Genomic DNA, 21,834 nt, shown 5'->3' with positions numbered 1-21,834 from the left:
ATCAGTGGAAATACATAGCCCTATAGTTGCTCTTATTTTGCCTTCTACATAAATAAGTTTTCTCAGAATTGTTTTTCTGGATTCCTTAGACTGAATTCCTCAACTGGTAGATGAAAATCTCAGTCCTGCCTGATAAAGCTCAAGAAGGCTGACACTATGCATCTCTCTTTTCCACAGTTTGCTGGGATGAACTGAGAAACATCACTGTTACCAACTTATCTTACACATATTAGAGATTTCAAAACTTCTGAGAAAGTATATTAATAGCCTCATTGTGGAATAAAGCTCAGTGGCCCTCTGGGAATCATTTTGAAACGTGGAATACAATGGTGGCTTACACCATTGTAGTATTATAGAACAGGGTGTTAAGGTATTTTTGGAGTTCTTTGGCTACCCATCTGCTGCTCAAATCACTCTGCAGTGTTCCCAACTAATAATCAAGACACAGTTGCTTGAATCATCATCATCATCACCATCATTATGGTTAGCATTTACTAAAAAAGTACTATGTACCAGGCCACATGGTAACACTTTATATGCAGTATCTCATGTATCCCTCACGTTTCCTATGAACATAGAAACTATTAATATCTCTGGTTTAGAATTTAAAACATCAAGGCATGAAAAGGCATCTGCCCAAGGTCATCCAGCATTCAGGTAGTGGAGCTGACAACTGAACCCTGGATGTCTAACTACAGAGCCCACTCTATGTGCCACTTATAGGTGAACATTCAGCTTTTTTTTTAGATGGCTCTAAATTATACCTCATTTCTTTCTTAAATAAATGCAAGTGAGTTCTACAGGTGAACTTTGGCAGTGTAATTGGTGATCACGTGGAATAAAAGGGAGAGCCTAACACTTCTTTCTCTTCTTTGTATTATACATGACCTTTTTACAGACCCTCAGATAACCTTGAAATATGTGTTATGCTTCTTGTTTGCAAAGGGACAGTCTGTTGCATCTAGGCTGTTGGAAACCTATATGCAGCTATTGTAGTGACTCAATCTGGCAGGGAGAGCAGAAACTAATCTCTTGGAGCTCTTCTCAAGCCTGAAAACCTTTAGATGCCTGGCTCAATCCATTCCTAGAGAAAAGATTATTGGTCATCCGTCATCCCACCCACCCAACACAGAAAACAAATTACAAAGAAAAATAAATGACAGCATGACACTAGCCCCCACAGATAGTAGGACTCACTTACCAACAAATGGAAACTGGTTTGGGAAGATGCCAAAGATGCCATTACTGTGCATTGTAAATAAAATGGAGAAATAAGTGGCAACGCTCCCCCAGATGAAGAAATGGTTAATGACAGTCCAGTAACTGGTATCCAAGGCTATCTGTAAATGAAGTCGAATGCAAAGGGGAGGTCTTTGAGGATTACAAGAGTATCATTTTACTGAGTGATGGTTCCCCAGGACTGCTCTGTGAAGACACAGTTGCACCTGTCTAGCTACCAGCCAACCACAGGCACTCCTACTTTCTGCATAACATTGGGAACTGACCTGACATTTCTGGTAGGCAACTGACTTCAGAACTTATATCTGCAAGCCATTATATCTGTCAAGGGTGAATCAGAATCAGGAGATAAAATGTTAAACTTCTTTTAAGTGTGAAATAAGAAAACAATGATTTCTAATTTCAAAGTTACTTTCCAAATTGCTCTTAAAGCGTTTCTGTTGGGAAAAAAAATTTTTGCAGTAGTGAGCAAGTGCAACATTTTATAATCCATACATAGATTTTCACAAGACTGCGGTGCCAGGGTGGCTCAGTTAGTTGAGTGTCCAACTCTTGATTTCGACTCAGATCATGATCTCACGTTTGTGAGTTCCAGCCCCACATCAGCCTCTGTGCTGACAATATGGAGCCTGCTTGGGATTCTCTCTCTCTCTCTCTCTCTCTCCTCTCTCTCTCTCTCTCTCCCTGCCCTTCTCTTTCTTTCTCTCTTTCTGCCTAGTCCCCGCTTGTGCTCTCTCAAAATAAATAAACACGGAAAAAATTTTTTCACATGACTATTTTACATGGGTATAATCTGTTATATATCAATATTCTTAATAATTTTCATAGTCCTTTTTCTTAAATTATTTAAATAATAAGAAAGAAAATCTTTAATTCTCTTTTGACATAATAAAATTCAGAAGCAAGGATTCAGAGAAAAACAAATAGGTTCTGGCAACATTATTTGCATCTCAGAGGCCCCAAGTAGTCCAAGGTTTGCATTTCTAGCAGAGTCTGGTGCAAAACAACTAATTTCTCACTATCCTGAGGGGGCCCTACTTACACAGTAAACAGATCCTTCTCTACATCTGCAAAGGAAGATACACTTCCTCCCCTCACTTGAAGGTTACTGTTTTTTATCTTGCCCCATTAAAAAGATGTTGGCAGCCTTGGATATAAACTGCAGGAGTTTTAAAAGGACAGCTTTTTCTTTCCTTAAGAGGCCTAAGAACAGAGAGCTTTGCCATTCATCCTTAGCAAAGAGATGATGGTTTTCCAGTTCATTTGGCTGCCAACACATTAGGTCAAAATCCTCAACTGTACCTTCCACCAGCTGTCAATTCATCACCATCAAGAGATACTAATAGCCTGGCCTGTGTGGGTATGAGTAGAAAAATCACAACCAATTATAGAGGACTCAACTGAAAAGAAAAAGAAAAAAAAAAAGACCAGGTGGCTCCTATTCAGGCAGAACTAATGGAAAAGACAGACAAGCACTATAATAATAATAATAAAAAAAAATGTAATGAGAACTCTTAGGTAGATCACAGGGAAAAAAAATGAATTCTGGAAGAAAAAAAAGCATTATTCCTGAATTTAAAAATTCAATAGAGAAACCAAATAAGAATAGTCACTGATGAGAACTGAATTAATATTCTGGAAAAAACAAATGGAAATAATATCTCACAACAGAGAGCAAAAACTTGAAGAAATGGAAACCATATGCAAAAAGATATGAGACATGGATGGCAAAATCCATAGATGAGAGACTTATGGGCCCAATACACCAATAATGGCATCTTAGAGAAAAAAGTATGAGAGAGAGAAGTAACAATCAAAGAAATGACAGAAGAAAATTGCTCTGGTATTGTGAACAAACAAGATTTTCAGATTGAGAGGGCACTCTAAATCCTAGGAAGATTAATGAAAAAAGTCACATTCCAGTGGCATTTGTGAAGCCAAAAGACAAGAACAGAGACTTGCAGATAGAGACCAGATTACTTACAAAGGAAAGAGAATCAACCTAATATCTGAAACTGGGTATAGTGGAACAACATTTACAAAGTTCCTAAAGCAAAAGTCTCTGACTCAAGAATCTCATATCCGTCCAATATATTATTTAAATGTAAGGACAAAAAAAGAAAGTTGTTTTTTTTTTTAATTTTTAATGTTTATTTTTGAGAGAGAGACACATACATGAGTGTGAGCAGGGAAAGGGAAGAGAGAGAGGGAGACACAGAATCTGAAGCAGGCTCCAGGCTCTGAGCTGTCAGCACAGAGCCAGATGTGGGCCTCGAACTCACGAACCGCATTATCATGACCTACCTGAGCCGAAGTCGGACGCTTAACTGACTGAGCCACCCAGGCATCCCCAAAAAAGAAAGCTTTGAGCTCAAAAGTATAACATCTCTGTACGCTTTCTGAAGAAATTACTCAAGGAAATTGCTGCAAATAAAAATTCAATGAGAACAAAGACTTCAAAAGAGTGGAAGACAAAGAGCATAAAAATGGTGATGAGCAATGATTTTTGTACATTTATAGTTGGCTCTATAAAGAAAAAAAATTACAACAGTCAAAACATATGTTAAAGGAGCAGTTAGTAACACCATGAAACTGCAACTCTAGGATATTAACAAACACAAGAGTTGGGGAGGGGAGTAGGAGCAGGGAGAGAGAAATAATAATACATTTCCAAAATTGTTTAATTTGGAAGCAGATGAGGGAAGGTGTAGACAGGATAGTGAAACGTTTGGTGAAGGATTTAGTTATTTAATTTTGGTATCTCAGTATGGAAATAGAGACTTAAACGACTACAAAAATAGGGAGAACTCAAGAGTAAGATGGGAATACAAATAGCAACACTTATAAATTATTTATGACAAATAAGATATTTAAAGATCACAATGCATCTGAGCATGAAAAGGAAAAAGTGGAAATAGAAAAGTATTAAAAGTAATCATAAAATAACATGAAAGGAGCAAGATAAAATATAGGGTAGTAACAATAAAAATGAGTAGTTTAACTCCCTTATCAAAGGACAAAAACAACAGAATGAGAGAAGAAAATGTTGAAAAGGAAGGGATGGGCCTACATTACATATCAGGACTAAAAAAAGCAATAGAAGTAAAACTAATATAAAAAATGAAATTTAAATAAGAACATTTTATCATAAAAGATAAAAGCTACAAAGAACAAATAACAATCAAGAGCCATTATATGGCAAATAATATAGCCTTAAATTATATAAGGTTAAATCTCCTTGAAACACAAGAACCTGATAAGAATCATAACCACAAGGGAAAACTTTAATACACTTGTCTCACTATTTGATAAGCATGGTGGTTCTCTGGAAATCTGTGGCTGACCTGGCATCCAGTGCCCAGTGTGATAAGGGCCAAGCTGTTAAGAGGTAGTTATGGAATTTACACTACAATAGTGCAGTCATATGGTTGCGTACTGCTCCCAAAGGTGACAGGCCTAGCTGTGGCTCTCCCTGGTTCCCTTACCCTCTTGAAGAGTCTGGAGCTACCTAACTGCTTTTAATAACTCTTTTTTAGTTAAACTGAAGAAGTGTCTGTTGTCTGCAACTATGATCCTTTTTGGAAATTAATATAGCAATATTAATGAAATTTAAAATGTACATACTCTCTGATCTATCAATGCAATTAGGTTGTTAGGAGTTCTGACTCCAGAAATTTCATTTCTAGGAATTTATCTGTCAGTACATAAAATGTATATACTAGTATGTGCATTGTAGCATTGCTTTAATAACAGCAACAACAAAAGAAACATCCTGAATGTCTATCAATAGAGGATTGATAATGATTATAGATAATTATATATATTATTATATATGTTATATATATATTGTGAAATTCTATGCAGCTCTGAAAAAGAGTAACGTAGATCTGAATATGTTGGGTTGGAAAGCTGTTCAGAATGTCTTGTTAAGAAAAGCATATTACAGAATAATATGCATAGCTATGCTCCTTTTGTCTTGAATACATATGTGTGTGTCCCAAAGCAAAGAAAAAAATATGGAAGGAGTTAAGCTATGGTAATCATAATAGTAGTTAACAGGGGAATATGGGGAAGAAGGAGAAGGTGGTTTGTTTTTATTTTAAACACTTCTATAGTGTTTCAAATGTTAAAAGAAGTATTTTATAATTCAAATAACCAAAAAAAGAAAAAAGAAAAAAGAAACCCACAAAACACAACAACCCTGATATTTAAAAAAAAAAAAAAATGTCTCCTAAAGTTTGGCCGATAGCATCAGCAGGACACATAAGATTTATAACTATAATTATAGACCATGGATATTTCATGAGGGTTGTTACGCCAATGACAAGTTAAGCTTAGACAGCAAGGAAAGGATATTAATGCTGCTGTCAGAGTGAGCTTATTCACAAAACTCCTGAAACTTATTATTCTATATATCAGAGACAGCAGTTTCTGATTGAAGCCAAAATTGCAGGGGTTTCATGGTTATAAACATTTATGCACCCAGGTCTGAGAATTCTATGGTAAAACAGGCATTTTCAAGGCTTCTGAGAAATAAAAGTAAGTGTATTGCATGAGTGATGGGCATTAAGGAGGGCACTGTTTGGGAGGAGCACTGGGTGTCATATGCAAGAGATGAATCACTGGGATCTATTCCTGAAGTCAAGACTATACTGTATGTTAATTAACTTGAATTAAAAAAAAAATGAGTGGAAGACTAAAATGACAGTAATTGAGAATCTACCCATTCCTCAAGTTGAAATTTTGATGTTGAAAGAGGATCTGTGTGTTTATCATCTATTGAGTTTCTCTCCCACTTTATTCAAGGGTGATACTGGTGTCCTAGGTATCTCCTCATGGAGGATAGGGTGGACAGTGAGTTCCCTGTAGCTACTATGCCTTTGGGGAGGCCCACAGCTTCCACTTATCCCTATAAAGAAGGGAGGTCCACTTGGATTTGGAGCTGGGGCCCTGAGATCAGAAGATCTGTGTTCAAATCTTGGCCTGCCACTCTCCATGTGACTTGAACTGTGGCAAGTCTATATATTTTTTTATATATAACATTTTAAAAAGTTTATTTTTGAGAGAGAGCGAGCAGGGGAGGGGCAAAGAGGGGGAGAGAGAGAGAGAGAGAGAATATATCCCAAGCAGGTTCCACATTGTCGGTGCAGAGCCTGATGCAGGGCTCAAACTCACGAACTGCGAGATCATGACCTGAACCAAAATCAAGTCAGACACTTAACCAACTGAGACACCCAGGCACACCAGCAAGTCTATTTTCTTACCTATAGTAATTGTATCCATTTCAGAGACCTGAAAAGAGGATTAGATGAGATGATGGGATTATCTGAGAAATAAATCATTTGCATAATAAATGCTCAATTAATAGGAGTTGTTACTCTGAAAATCAGAAGCCCTGACACAGGCAGGTGGACCAAGTTTGCTTTCAGTAACTCTAGCCTCTCCTCTCTGTTCTTCCAGATATTATCTTTTCACCAAACCCCAATGCTTCTAGCTTTAGGACTGCTTGCTTGACTTTCTTTTATTTTCTTTCTCTTCCTTCCTTCCCTCCTTCTTCTCCTCCTCCTATATAGACAACAAAGTATTTGACATCATCCTTATACTCACTCTAATCTTTGTTCTTATACTTCCTGAAAACTAAAATTTGCATTTTAACCAGTCTTACTGTAGAATAAAAGACTTTGCTCCAGACAACACTGGAGTCAGAGAGGTCTGGTTTCCAATCCTGGATCTAGGACTCACTTTGTGACTTCAGGAAAGTTGCTTAACTTCTCTGAGCTCCATCTGTAAAAGGGGACAATAAATAATACCTCCTGCATAGTGGCACTGAGAGGATTAAGTATAACACATGATATCACTCCTATCACTGTGTGATGATGACACGGGTTTTGAAAGGCTTCCACCAAGGACAGGCCTGCTTTGGCCATCTGGGGTAAGAAGGGCATGTATGTAACTAAGACAGGAGGGACAGTTGGATACTTCAACCAAATTATTCTCACTTCCTTTCTCAACTTTATTCTTTCTTTCTCTTCTTATCTTTCTGCCCTTATATCCATTCCACAAATACTTATTTTTGTCTGGCACTACAGCAGTAAACAAAGCATGCCAGAAATTGGAAACTGGTATCCATTCTCACTCATACCTACTCTGCTTCCAAACCTCCACCTCCAGCCTGGATATCTCCTACGTTCTTCTCTTGTCTGTCCTCAGTCTCCTGGCTGTTTCAGGACCTTCCAGCACTCAGCAGGGGGTATGGGTGAGGGCAGGAAGAAATCAGGTACAGGAGAAACCTATGGGATAGGAGTATGCGGATAAGATCTAGAGGACTTCAACTTGTACGTGGCGAAGAGGCACAGCCACCAAGTGGTGAAATCCAGCACCTCATCTTTAGAAGTACAACTCTGGGTGTGTTTCTCAAGTGTGCCTAACTACCCTATAAGCCCAGTAATAATTGTGTTGTGGGAAATGCTTGCCCCATGTTTTTCATGGTACATTCACAAATGCCTTTATTGAAAGTAAAATAAATAAATATTTGATTCAGGAATTAAGTCTAGTGGATCCTAGTCCTAAACCTGCAATGCAGTCACTGTGTATCCTGGGCAAATCATGGGCCCCAGTTTTTTGTATCAATTTTGCCTTAAATTATACTGTTATGGTTTTGACATATGACCACCAATTATTTGAAACTCTGCTAAGAAATGGAGCTTAATTCTCCTCCACTTGAACATATTGGGCTAGATTTAGTGACTCACTTCTAGTGAACAGAGTATGAAAAGGGAAACATAGTTTAGAATGGACAAACCTGAAGAACATCATCCATATAAGTAAATGAGGTCACCATCACCGGTAATAAGTCATGCTGATATCACATGCTCCCTGATAGGATATGACAAGAAGGGCACAGCACCTCTTTGTGAATCTTACCCCAAATCCACAATCTCCATCTATCCCTAAGAAAGGATTGGACAAATCCAGAAAAATTCTACAAAATACCTGATCACTAGTATCCAGAAGTATCAAGGCCATGAGGGACACCTGGGTGGCTCAGTTAAATGTCTGACTTCGGCTCAGGTCATGATCCCACGGTTAGTGAGTTCAAGCCCCAAGTCAGGCTCTGTGCCGACAGCTAGAAGCCTGGAGCCTGCTTTGGATCCTGTGTCTCCCTCTCTCTCTCTATCCGCCCCCCCCCCCCTGCCCACCCCCCCCCCCCAAGCTCTGTCTCTCTCTCTCAAAAATAATTAAACGTTAAAAAAAAAAGTATCAAGGCCATGAAAGATGAAGAAAGACTGTATAAAGTCAGAGGTTATAGGAGACTAAGGAGACATTACAACTAAATGCAGTGTAGGATACTGAAACAGAAAAAGGTTGTTAATGGAAAAACTGAAGAAATCTGAATCAAGTCTGTAGTTCAGTTAGTAGTACCAATGCTAATTTCATATTTTTAACAATTGCACAATGGTTATATAAGATGGCAATGTTAACATTAAAGGCTAGGTGGGTTAGGCCATGGTTACCCTTGAGGAGCCAGAAGGCAGAAAATCAATCTTGGAGAGACAATTGGCCCATAGGCCTGAATCAAAAAGACCTGGATAGCCCCACCCATAACATCTTGAATGAGGGATCAGTGGTTACTTTGAGTCCTATGGAAGAAGCCCCTCTGAGGAAGCAAGGGTATCATTTTTATAAAGCCCTGATATCAAAGGTAAGTAATTTTGAATAATTTATTTTTAAAACTCCAAAAGATGGAACATAAAATTCTTTTTTGTGAATAAAAAAAAAGTTTTTAAAATATAATTGTTTCCGTGGCCTCCAAATTTGTGAAAAAGGAGAAAGGTAACTGTGATACCCAACAGAAACTATGAATTTTACAGGGAAAAGAGCTTCTAAATCTAAAGTTAATATAAAAATACATTGCTATAATAGCATATAAGAAAATAAACTATGGAGGGGCAAAAGGAAAAATAAAAAGATATGTACAACTATCAAAAGGCTTTATTTAATTAAAAAGATAACATTAACCAAAAATTGTAGAATTCATTATGAAAAACAACTTCACTAAACATGCAATGCCTATCATATCTACAGTGAATTTTCCAGGTAATTTTTTTTATCCTTACTTACATAGCAGATAATGTTAATGACAGTTTGAAGAATATTTCTCATTTGCTTTTTACTTTAGATACTGGACTTTTATCTCAGTTACTACCTTTAAAATCATCTTTTGGAGCACCAAGTAACAAGCCTGACCTGGTGAATAAGCTGCTACCACTAAAAAGATGTTCCACAACTGTCCTCCCCATCAGAAGGAGAATCCAGAGAACTGGAAATGTGCCCTCACGGCAAGGAGTAGATCACCTATGTCTCTAGGCTGGAAACATAAAAGTATACATAGAGCCTGCTCAATGATCAAAATGCAACAAAACAGGTTGGAGTGTCCAGTACGGTAGCAGAGCTATAAGAAACAATGGAGCAACAGCTCCTTGTGAGGTGATATACACCTTGCCCCAGTAATGGACTGTCATGGTGAATGTCTTAACTATGTCAGATGCTTCCAAATCACTCCATTATTTCCCTCTCTACCACAGAACTGACCTAGACACGGAAGATTTGCAAAGCAACAGCATGCTTTATTTAGTTGTGAGACAGACAAACAGAACTCCTTTTAAGTGGAGAAATCTGGTTCTGCTTTTGGATACTACCTGTCTCTGAATTTTGAACTCTCAAGATGTCAAGTGTTAGATCGCTTTGGTATAGATTTCATGATACTCACTTGGACCAAGGAATGGCAGAGACATCCTTTAAAAGCAATATGTTTGCATTTGGTTCATTTAACATAATGTTTATTTTTAAGTTGTGAAGAGAAAGTCTGGGGTTTAATGAGATTCTTTGTTGAAAATGAGCAGTTAAGATTTGTTAAAAAAAAAAAAAAGATTGTTTATAGGATAGACAAAGGACTGCCCAAAGGCAATTTAAACTCTAAAAACCAAGTCCTTGACTGATATTTGCTCCTTAAAAAAAGAAAACAAACAAACAAAAAATACAACAGGTCACATTGCTTGCTGTATCCACCCAGAGGTACAGATTTTAATGAATAGGAATGAACTTCTATGAACTCTAACTCAATAGTGAATGGTATTGTCCACCATTTGCATTAAAAAGGAAATAGACACAAACTCAAGATGCCCAGTGAAAGTGAATGGATTATTAAAAATCATCCCTACCCGAAGAGCTTCTCTGAGTTTAGGTTCAGATATGCCAAAATATAACACTGAACCTCTCAAATAATTTCATAGATATGTATTGCCAAATAAATTTTAAGTTTCACTTTAAAACCTGGAAGTTATTAAGCCTTATAGAAATCATGGGAAAGTTTCTCTCTGTTATTGTTGGAAAACTTTCCTTTTTCAAACACAAGAAGGAAGCAGTAGTAATAATCATGTATGCATACATACAATGCTCAGCCCTAAGAAGTGATTGTGAGGTCTTTACTAACACAGAGATTATAGACACCTAATGCTAATCTCCCACATCTGGTTATTTATGTTACAGCTTCCTGTTTTCATCTCAAGATGTATAGTTAAAAAGAAACTCCGGGATTCCTTTAGGATTATTTTTCCCCCCAACAAGTAGACAAAATGAGTCAATAATTAAAATGGATTTTAAAAGTTGTAAAGCCATCAAGTTATTTTCAGCAACAGGGTTACCTGCACACTGACCACAATGACCAACGATGTAGCCATGGTAACTGCAAAAGACTGGTAGTCAGCAACGTGCTGCCCATCATCTCCGGCCACATTGTAAAAGGCTCCATAGGGTATGAAGAAAAGGGCCAATGAGGTGTAGATGCCATGTGCCATGCAGATAAAAAATTTACGCTTGTTAAACAGCAGATTGAGCTGTCCAGGTTCATAGAGCTGGGGATAGTCCATGCTGTTCTGGTCATCCACATCCTGTCAATAAAGTGTTACTTCAGTGGAGGAGGCTTGAGAAGTCAGAGACGCCCTGAATTCGCCATCTCAGGAAATGGCAAGTGCAAGTCTAAGCATACCCTAATAAACACTATTAATTAGCTTGTTTTCATTCCCACAATAATGCAGAAGATAATAAAATGATCCCTATTTTACACAAGAGGAATTTGAGTCTCTGAGAGTCATGAGAGATCATATAGCTCTTATTGCATAGCCAGAACTTGACTTGCACCTAGATCCTTAGCTTCAGACTAAAGTTTCTTTTCTCTGCTTTCCTACAGCCACACTCACTCCCAGAATGCTCTTGCAGCCAATGGGGCTCAGGGGTTAATTGCCAAGTCAATGAGTGGTAGTGACCAGTAGATGGCAGCAGAGAGCCACAGAGTAGGACCTGGCCAATCTGAGCCCCCAACTGTGTGACAGGAGGAAGAGCAGAAGGGAAACAGGGAAAGGGGGATTGGGGGAAGGTGGGGGGTGGGGAGGAAACTGAGCCTGAAGAGCTGAGTGTTCTACACAGTGAGGATTCCAACACCAGCTGTTTGACAGAAATAATGTAGACAGAATGAGAAGGTATGTGTGGCCCCAAAAGTATCTTGGGAGAAATTAAAACAGTGCTTCTCAAACTTAATATGCACATAAATCATCTGGGGAGCAAATGATGATTCAATAGGTTGGGGGTAGGGCCTGAGACAGCATTTCCAACCAGCTCCAAAGTAATGCTGATGACCAGTGAGCACTAAAGCCAAATGCCCAAACCAAAAAGGATGGCAAGGCCTGACCACCGGGGACATCAGAGGACCGTGAGTAGAGGAGAAGCACCCAAAATGGGAGCAACATAGGCATGAACTCTGGGGGCAGACCAAGTTCCCCTCCCTGCTTGTGGCACTGCCCCAGCCTTGTTGAATGGGGTTCTATGATGAATACTGAGATATTCTCTTTAGGAGGTCCCATTTTGAAATGCTGCTGGTACTTCCTTCTCTAGTCCAGTGACTGGTGAAATGACATTCAGAGGCTTTGAAACCAGAAAACCCTGAGTTCAAACCCTAGTTCTGCTGCTTAGCAGGTATATAATCTTACACCCATTATTAACCTGTCTGAGCCTCAGTTTCCTGATCTCCAGACATGCAAACAATAGCACCTCCCTCACAGGACCACTGTCATGATTAAATTCATGTATTCAGCAGTGTTACTGCCACACCATAAGTAATTAAAAAAAAACACAGATGCTTCTATAAATAATAACAGATAAAATAATGTTATACAATAATAATAGCATAGCAATGTCAGACTCAGGTGGCCTGGCACTAGGCTGAGTTCTGTCACACACCGGCTGTCTGGCTTTAGGGCAGCGACTTGAGCCTTGGTTTCCTCCTTATAAAATGAGCAGATCATAGGTGATCACGGAGGCCTTACAGCATAACATTTCATGATCCTGTGATCTATGTAGGGGCCAAAGTTGACAAAGTAAGAAAGGAGAGGGGCAGACACGTTAAGTATTGATGGCAATAAGGGGACTTATTATATTTTTTTTAGAATTGCACAATAACCATCTTTTCCCAGAAACTGCTTTATTTTTATTATTTTATTCCACATTCTGGGCAGCTACAAAGCACTGGGAAAAGAAACGCTTGTAAACACAGGCACTTGGAAATGAATGTGCTTAATCCTTTACATCTAAGGTCTTTAGGAGTTCGTTATGTTTTTATAGAATACCACAAAATATGTTGTTCACAAACTGCCCTTTTTACATACAAGAAGTGAGACAACTAACTACAAAGGCACAGAATGGGAGGGTGGAGTGAGCTCACAATGTGACAATTTATATTTTGAAATAGACAGCTTTGAGCCAGAAAAATGAGGCCTAGCAAACGGGTCTAACAGCAGCCTGGAGAAAATCTGGTCTCTTCAAATATACTTCCAAAATATATTTTTTTTAAATAATACATTCTAATTGTGCCATGGAAACTCCTCTGGCTAGCCTTCCACTTCCTCATAGGCAGCCAGACTTCTCCCTTCCAGGAAGTACCTTCCAAGGCAATGAGTATGACAAGGATCCACCATTTTTGTAATTGATTCCCTCTCCTCTCAAGCAATTTGAGCTAGAAAAAAAGACTATGTCCCTTCTTTCCATGGCTGTGGGGCTTCATGTCTTCCTCTCCCATTGGCAGGGTATTCCACTGACCTCTAGTTCCTGTTCTGGGCTGTGCTGGCCAAGGAAATCTCACCACAGATGCTGGCCGTCTGCAATCCAGCAGGTTCCATGATTTTCTATCACTATGTGGTTCTCTGAATTCGGAGGCTAATGTAGCATTTCCCAGCATGTGAACCACAAGGCACTAGTTCTGAGGCATATTAATAGGTGCTATATGAAAAATAAATAAATAGAAGTAAAGTCCTATAAACCTGGGAAATGCTGGGCCAACATAAAATTAGAGGCCATTTCATGTAGGATGTCTCAGAGCCTTTAAAGTAATAATGTGGGGTGTGAGTCTCAAAGAAAAGAGTAGCCAAACTTCGATCACAGGACCATTTGGGAGATGTGGGGGATCTGGAAGGGTTTCTGATCCATGCAACATGTATTCAAACAACTGAAATTCTAGGACTTTCCATGACTTGTGTTTTCTACTTAGAATCTACAAACAACTAAAAAGCATCAAAAGAGTAAAATAAGTTATAAAGACAGAAAAAAAATACATACCTGGTCAAAAATCCCCATGGCTAAAACAGGAAGTGATGTGTAAACAATGTTAAAAAGGGTAATGAACCACTGGTCGTAAACAGTCTAAAAAGAAATAACATGTCAGTGAGAAACACCATTCACAGAAGAATATTCACTTTTAGGCTCTTGGATTAAATATCTCAATCTCCTGAGATGCATGAGAGTTTGATATTAGCAACAGACAGACATGAGTTCTCCCCTGACTCTGTCTCTTATCATCCCTGCTGTCTCAGTAGGATACTAGATCCCTCTAAACTTCAACTTCTTCATCTTTAAAATAAAGCCACGCTCTCCTTGCACAGCTACCATGGAGATGAAAGGAGATCACATATGCAGAACACCCAAGACACCACTAGACACATAGAAGGCCCTGGCCCTGTGGGGAGCTATTGAATTCTTCAGGTTCTCAATGGCTTTTATTAAAAAAAAAAATTTTTTTTAACGTTTATTTATTTTTGAGAGAGAGACAGAGCGTGAGACGGAGACACAGAATCTGAAACAGGCTCTGAGCTATGAGCACAGAGCTGGACGCGGGGCTCAAACTCATGAACCGTGATATCATGACCTGAGCTGAAGTCGGACGCTCACCCGACTGAGCCACCCAGGTGCCCCCTCAATGGCTTTTAGAGTAAATCTAATGATCTGATCTAAGTGATAAGTAAAGGACCCACTAAAGGTCCTTTTCAGAGGGAGATGCAGAAATGAATGTGTCAGCCCTACCCTGTGTTCAAACGGAGAATTTTTTTCTTGGGAGTGGTTTAAAATAAAGTGGGCATGGAGCTAGCTGCTCAGTATACTGGGTATAACAAGTTAGACAAATAAAATACTCCATACACTTGTACAGAGTACTTCCTTGCATGAGCCTCACTAAAAATTGGTGAGGCATGTGAAACTGTTGTTGTATTCCCATTTTGTTGAGAACTACACAGACATGTAGAAACAAAATGTAGTAAGTATTGTAGAGCTTATCACTGGAAAAGGCAAAACCAAAACCTAGGTCTCCAGCTCCTAACCAATGTCTGTTCTACCACTCTATCATACATTCATCCATCCACTCACTCAATATTTATCAAAAATCTATTTTGTGCCAGGTTCTAGGTTTTAGGCAACGGTAATTCAACATGCTATAATCAGACACAAATTCTTCATAAAATTTGCATTCTAAGGGTGGCAGAAAACAAGCAATAAACAAGTTATATATACATATATACAAGTGATAAATACTAGAGAAGAAAGGCAGATAGGAAAGGTAGATAGGGAGGGTTGTAATTGTAATAAGGTGACTGGCAAAAATGTCACTAAGAAGTGACACTGAGAAAAGATCTGAATGAAATAAGGGATCGAATTATGCAGCTTTCTGGGACAGGAGCATTCCATACTACAAGTAGATCCCAGGAGAAATCCCCAAGGAAAGATAGCATCTGGTCAGAGGACAGCAAGGCAGTCCAATTGGATAGAGAAGAGTGAGTGACCTATAGGGAGAATAATGGATGTCAAAGAAAGAAAGAGTTGGATCCTATGTAGGTAACTATGGCTTATTCCCTAAGTGAAATGGGAAGACATTAGAGAATTTTGAGCAAAGGGACAACCTGATCTAATTTATATTTTAACAGAATCACTCTGGATGCTGTGCTGAGAACAGACTGAAGAGGGGCAGTGGTGGAAGCTGAGAAACCAGTTAGGAGACTACTGCAGAAGCCAAATGAAAGAGGGAAGTCAGGTGACCAGCAGGGAGAAGTGCTGAGTTTTGAATATATTCTAAAGTACATGTTCTTCTTAGGGGAGTTCAGAAAGCAATGAGGAATCTTAAATGCAATGTTCTGGACAGAGGACCTAAAGGTAGTTTCCATATAGTTATGTAAATAAGGCAATCCATTAAGTTATGTCCTGTGTGTGTAGATTATACCAAAGAGAGAATATTTTGGTTTCTTTACTGCTAAATATGGATTTGGACTACCCTATCTTAGCGTCATTGTTTATTCTTGAGATGGGTGTATATTTATTCAAGAGAAGGAGAAATGAAGGCCAATTTTCAAAGGCCAAATCTCAACCTGGACTATTTTGCTGAAGTTCCACAGGTGGCTTTATTCAACACTGAATAAACCAGACAATGAAATATATTGATTACTGTTTTCTGAGCAAGGTTAGCCCTGTGGGAAGAAGTAAGGAACATGGACATTCCTGCTGTCAATCATCTTGGAGAGAGTTCAATGTCAGGGCAGGAAGAAAAATGAGAACGGAAAAGAGAAAACGAGGAGTGGGGTAGATGAGAGAGGAAAGAAACTGTTTTATTCTTTGTGTGTCTCAGAGTTGAGGCCTGGAATCCATGTAGGAAAGATCTGTTCAACATCATTCTTTTTGAGGTTAGGTCAAAAATAGGCAGAAAAGTTGAATTCTACCACCAATAAATAGCCAATACAGGATTTAGATGAGACAGCATCATTGGGGACTGCTATCAACAAGAATAGGGTTATGACTCAGAATGGCCACTTCTAATTACCAGTTATTAAGTTCTCTAATTGATCATTTACTTTCATAATCCTTTGAGTCCTGTTCAACTGTATTCTTTGAGTCTGTCTGAACTCTGCTGTAAGGATTTGAAAAGGTGTCCTATGTCCAGTAAATATATTAAGTATTTAACAACAGGCTCTTAAAAAAAAAAAAAAAGGCCCAATGTGGAGCATTTGCCAATTTCCATGGTGTAAATATTTCTCCCATGGCTCTTTATGCAGTGATATCACTTCCATCATATATATCCGATAAGACATAAATAACCTCAGCTACATAAATAGTAAAACATGGTAAAATAATTAGAAAGCGATGAGTTTTGAGGATTGATAAACTTTGTTTCAATATTAGTTATTTATATATTTTTAAAATTTACTATCAAGTTAGCTAACATACAGTGTATACAGTTTGCTCTTGGTTTGGAGGGTAGATTCCTGTGATTTGCGGCTTATTACACCCAGTGCTTATCCCAACAGTGCCCTTCTCAACGCCCATCACCCATTTCCCACCTCCCCCACTCCTCCCATCAACACTCAGTTTGTTCTCTGCATTCAAGAGTCTCTTAGGTTTGGCTCCCTCTCTGAAACTCTTTTTTCCCTTTCCATTCCCCCATGGTCCTCTGTTAAGTTTATATAATTCAATTTTTAGTAATAGCTGTGTTTAAACACTGGCTCACATAATTTCTCAAAACTAAACAATTATCTTTATGAACCAGTATGGACCAGTTCTAGCATACCCCAGCCTATGTCCATGCTTGGAGCAAAGTAACACAGAACACCAACAGCCATCTGGAGGATCGCAGACTCAATGTGGCAAAAGAAAACCTGCAGAATGGCAGGGCAGTAGCCCACAGCTTCAGACAACCATGAGAAAGGAATGGAAGAGCTAGCTCATCATCATTACCTGGAAGCCCTCAGGGTATTTTAGCAGAGGTCTCCGAAAGAAACAAGCCTGGGTTTACGGTGTTCGTATAGGATGAGGGCATGTGCCATACAATTGATTTATAACAAACTGCCCACTGAAGATAATGAAAAAAAGTTGAGAAAAAAGAAAGCAAAGCACATCTCTATCAAAGCATCAATGGACTAACAATACAGAAGGAAATTGCCTGTTAAGATCAGGGAGAGAATCAGAACTTAAGAACTACTTTAAGATCTAGGAAAATGTTATCTTTCTCCAGAGACTGTTTGCTTCCTTCTAGCAGATGCTGAGGATAGAAGGCTTGATGTTTGGGGGACCAGCCAGCTGTCCTGTCATGGTGCAGCCTGTGACCCTATTGCCAAGAGGCTTCTCTTGGGTCCCAGCCCAGTGTGCAATGTGTTTCATGAAGATCTCTACCCTTGATGTGCATGAAACTTGTCCTTCTAGTCCTAGACAACAACCAGAAACAAATGATCATGAGCTTCTCAGCTGCCTCCTATAGACAGACGATCAACACTCCCAGGACCTGTGGCTCAGAGCAGTACACACTTCCAGGCACCCAGCCCAGAGCGGGAATGTTAACAGGGTCCCACACACCAACTTCTATCTACCCTGAAAGTCCACCAGAACTGTTGCTCGGCCTCTCTTCGCTTTCTTCGGATGAGCAACACTTCCACTTCTAGATACACGTTCGGAATATCTGCCTTCGTGTACCAGGAGACACAAGAAAATGCTCATAGTAGTGCGGGTCATAATAGCCCCAAACCAGAAACTACCAAAACATTCATCAGGAGTGGAATGGAGAAAGACATTGTGGTATATTGATATAATGAAATACTATAGAATAGTGAAAAGCAAGGAACTATACCTATATCACACACACACACACACACACACACACACACACACACACACACACACACACACGGGGCACCTGGATGGCTCAGTTGGTTAAGCGTCAGCTCTTGGTTTCAGCTCAGGTCATAATCTCACAGTTTGTGGGTTTGAGCCCTATGTCAGGCTCCATGCTGACAATGTGGAACCTGCTTAGGAATCTCTCTGGTGCGCATGCGCACTCTCACTCTCTCTCTCTCTCTCTCTCTCTCAAAATAAATAAATAAGCTTAAAAAATGCAAATGAATTTTAAAAATATAGAAGGTTGAGCAAAAGAAGCCAAAGTATGGTTCCATATTAATAAAATTCAAAAATGTGTCAGTCTACTCTGTGTTGTTTAAGGATTCATGCTCATATGGGAAAATTGTAAAACAAAGCAACAAAGTGATGATAAAATGTCAAGGTAATGGTTATCTCTAAAGAGTTGAAAAAAGAGCATAACTGAGAAAAAGCAAGGGGAGCCTTGGAGGTTTGGCAAAGTTCTGTTTCTTGAAGTGGATGATGGCTACATGGGTGTTCATCCTACAACAATTTGTTAAGCTGTCATTTGAGTATTACACACTCTGTGGATTCATTATATTTTACCATAAAAAAGGAAATATGTGGTCTTTTGTTTTAGTCATTACCTGGTGATACTTTGGACACCGGGAGGATTTTAAAAATCCTGATGCCCATATCACACCCCAGGCCAGTTCAGTCACTGTCTTTGAGGGGTGGGATGATCTAGGCATTGGTAGTTTTAAAAAATTTCCCAGGTAATTCCATTGTGAAACCAAGATTTACAATTTTGATTGTCCCTATCAAGAAACAAACAAACAACAACAACAACAAAACAAAAACCCTGACACAAATCAACTATTTGATGACATCTGAATTTCATTCCCTGATATATCAATTCATGTTATGATTACAGTGGAAAATGTAAGAGGGGAGAAGCAGTCAAACTGAAGTCTTACAGCCCCAGGCAGAAACTGATGCTATAAAATCATCTCTTCCTCCACCTCCTCCACCATTCAGCTTCCACTAGCTGAGAAGAGATGATTTCAGGTATTAGGAAGAAAGAAAGAATCTGGGAAATTATGGCACAAAGTGCCATCATTACTACAAACAGGTGAGCATTAAAACCCATAGTTATTTGGCAGTGGCATTTGCAAGCTGGTAATCAGATTTGAAACCTCATTTAACAATTGGAACAAGAGAGGACAGGAAGGGAAGGGCCAGTGAAAATAAAATTTACATGAGTTTTTGCAATTTCTTGGAAGATTTTTTACTGCCACTCAGAATCACAGTAACAAAAATAAAATTAGCTGATACTTACTGAGCACCTGCTATGTAGCAGGCACTATTTTAAGCGCTCAACATATACTGACTCGTTAAGTCCTCACAATGACCCTATGGGATTGGTACTATTAGCAGACCTCAGTTTAAAGATGGGGAAACTAAGGCTCATCAAAGTTAGGAGACTGTTAAACGTCATCCTCCAACACAAAGATTTTCAAAGTGTAGCCTAGGGAACTTTTAGGAGATCCACATGTGAGGACTATTTTCACAATGATACTAAGCAGTTATGTATATTTCATTTTCACTGTCATTCTCCCATGAGTGTAAATGACTTGTGATATCATAACCAACTGAACACAGAAGCAGATATGAGAACCCAGCTGCCTCCTGCAGTGCCAATAGTAAGAAATGAAGTATAAAAAAATGACTCTTCTCACTAACTTGTTTTTTTGTTTTGGAAAATACAATCTTTTTTTTTTTCATTAAAATATGTCATTTAGGTAAACATGTCATAGGTTCATTTTTTTAATGAATTAAAAGGAATGCTTAAATGTTTTCTCCTTTTTAATTTCTAATACGATGAATATCGATAGATCCAGTCCTCAGATCACAAAGGTTTGAGAACTGCTGGCAGAGCAAGTGCCAGGACCATGTTCCTACCCTGGGACTCTGACTTCAGCCTTCACAACACTGACCACCACATGAAGCCACTTCTCTCTATCCATGGTATCCTTTGGCAAGTTTCCTTAAAGGCCGGTTCCTCACACTGCTTTATTTGGTTGAGAGTATACAAGAAATACAATTTGTATGCTGGTTTTTGTCATCTCAAATGATAACGTTAGCATTTACCCAGGCCCAAACCCTCCAATGGCTTCCCATTTCACATGAGATGGAATCCAGACTCTTCCCAGACGCCTAAAGCATTTCCTGATCCCATGGCTGCCTTCCTCTTCAGCCTCACTCACCACACCCCCTCCCCTCCCTCAGCCTCAGCTTCACTGATTACCTTTCTCTAGGACTGGGTTCATTCCTGCCTACCTCAGGAGATTTGCACTTGCTATGCCCTTTGCCTGGAATACTTTAACCCCAGAGTATCCATATGAAAGTTTCCTCTGAACACTCAGGTTGAACTCCATGAGACTTTTTACATGACCCCATTCTTTTTTCAATGACAATTCTGAAATTTTCTTACTGATTTACTTCTTTATTATCTGTCTTTATCCCACTAGGATATAATCTCCATGCAACAGAGACTTATTTACATCTGTAACTCCAGTGCCTAGAACATTGTCAATGGTAGGTCTCTATAAATATTTGCTGAGTTAATTACTTTACAACTTTTTGTAAACGTTACATATTTGACTTGCCACTAAATGTTGACCCAAGGATGTGGCACAGCTCCTCAAACTCAGTATGTCCAGACCTGAACTCGTTCTCACACCACCTTAACCAGGCCCTCTTCCTATGTTCCCTGTATCTGTTTCTGACACTGCTACATTCATCCCAGAGCCCCAGCCAAAAATCTGGTATTTCTCCTTCTCTCCAACACCACACATCAATTTAAGCCCCAAATCCCACTGACTTAACCATTACACATAGCTTGTGTTTCTGCCCAGCCCTTTACCTCTGTGACTTTCCTCCTGATGTCCTCCCTCCTAGGATGCCCATCTTCTTATTCCTCAACTGCTTCACTATGATTGATCTGGAAGGGTTGGCCCAGGAACAGATCTTCCAGGGAGCCTTTCTGAGCCCTGCCCACTCCTACCCTCTAGGCTTGGGTTCCAGGCCACTCCTTGGTGATCCCATGACACACACCTCACTGCTTCATAATTCAACTTGCAATTATTTATGTGAGATAGAGGGCATGTATAAGTGGGGGAGAGGGGCAGAGGGAGGGAGGGAGGGAGGGAGGGAGAGAGAGAGAGAAAGAGAGAGAATCCCAAGCAGGCTCCACACTGAGTGATGTGGGGCTTGATCCCACGACCTTGGGATTATGACCTGAGCCAAAATCAAGAGTTTGATGCTCAACCAACTGAGCCACACAGGAGGCCCTATGCACTGATTTCTAGTCCCATCCTACTAGGCTGAAAGCTCCTTGGGATCATGTTACAGGATTTATTCATCTGTGGGGGCCCAAGAACCTACATCAGTGCCTGGCACGTGGCAAATATGCAACACAAGGATGCTGGTGTGTTAAGTGTAAGCGCATTGGAATCAGACAACAGAACTTTGTGTCCTTCAGTAACATACTCAGTCTCTCTGAGTCTTAGGTTCCTAAGTTATAAAGTGGGGTTTTGAGGGAGG

The 21,834-nt window shown here is 39.4% G+C and overlaps 1 protein-coding gene across 1 annotated transcript in view; it reads right to left on the bottom strand.

Moving 5' to 3' along the window:
* Nucleotides 1-21,834, bottom strand: part of ATP8B4 (ATPase phospholipid transporting 8B4 (putative)) — a 191,173-nt gene that overhangs the window by 4,133 nt on the left and 165,206 nt on the right. The window contains exons 24-26 of the mRNA XM_043554514.1: nucleotides 13,906-13,989; nucleotides 10,944-11,189; nucleotides 1,202-1,340 (exon numbers count right to left, since the gene is read on the bottom strand). Coding sequence (XP_043410449.1) covers nucleotides 1,202-1,340; nucleotides 10,944-11,189; nucleotides 13,906-13,989 — 469 coding nt within the window. The remainder of the gene's footprint in view (nucleotides 1-1,201; nucleotides 1,341-10,943; nucleotides 11,190-13,905; nucleotides 13,990-21,834) is intronic.

Source organism: Prionailurus bengalensis, chromosome B3 (assembly GCF_016509475.1).
Source record: "Prionailurus bengalensis isolate Pbe53 chromosome B3, Fcat_Pben_1.1_paternal_pri, whole genome shotgun sequence".
Taxonomy (NCBI): domain Eukaryota; kingdom Metazoa; phylum Chordata; class Mammalia; order Carnivora; family Felidae; genus Prionailurus; species Prionailurus bengalensis.
The sequence above is the reverse complement of the archived record's forward strand: the minus strand, read 5'-3'. Positions and strand labels throughout refer to the sequence as shown.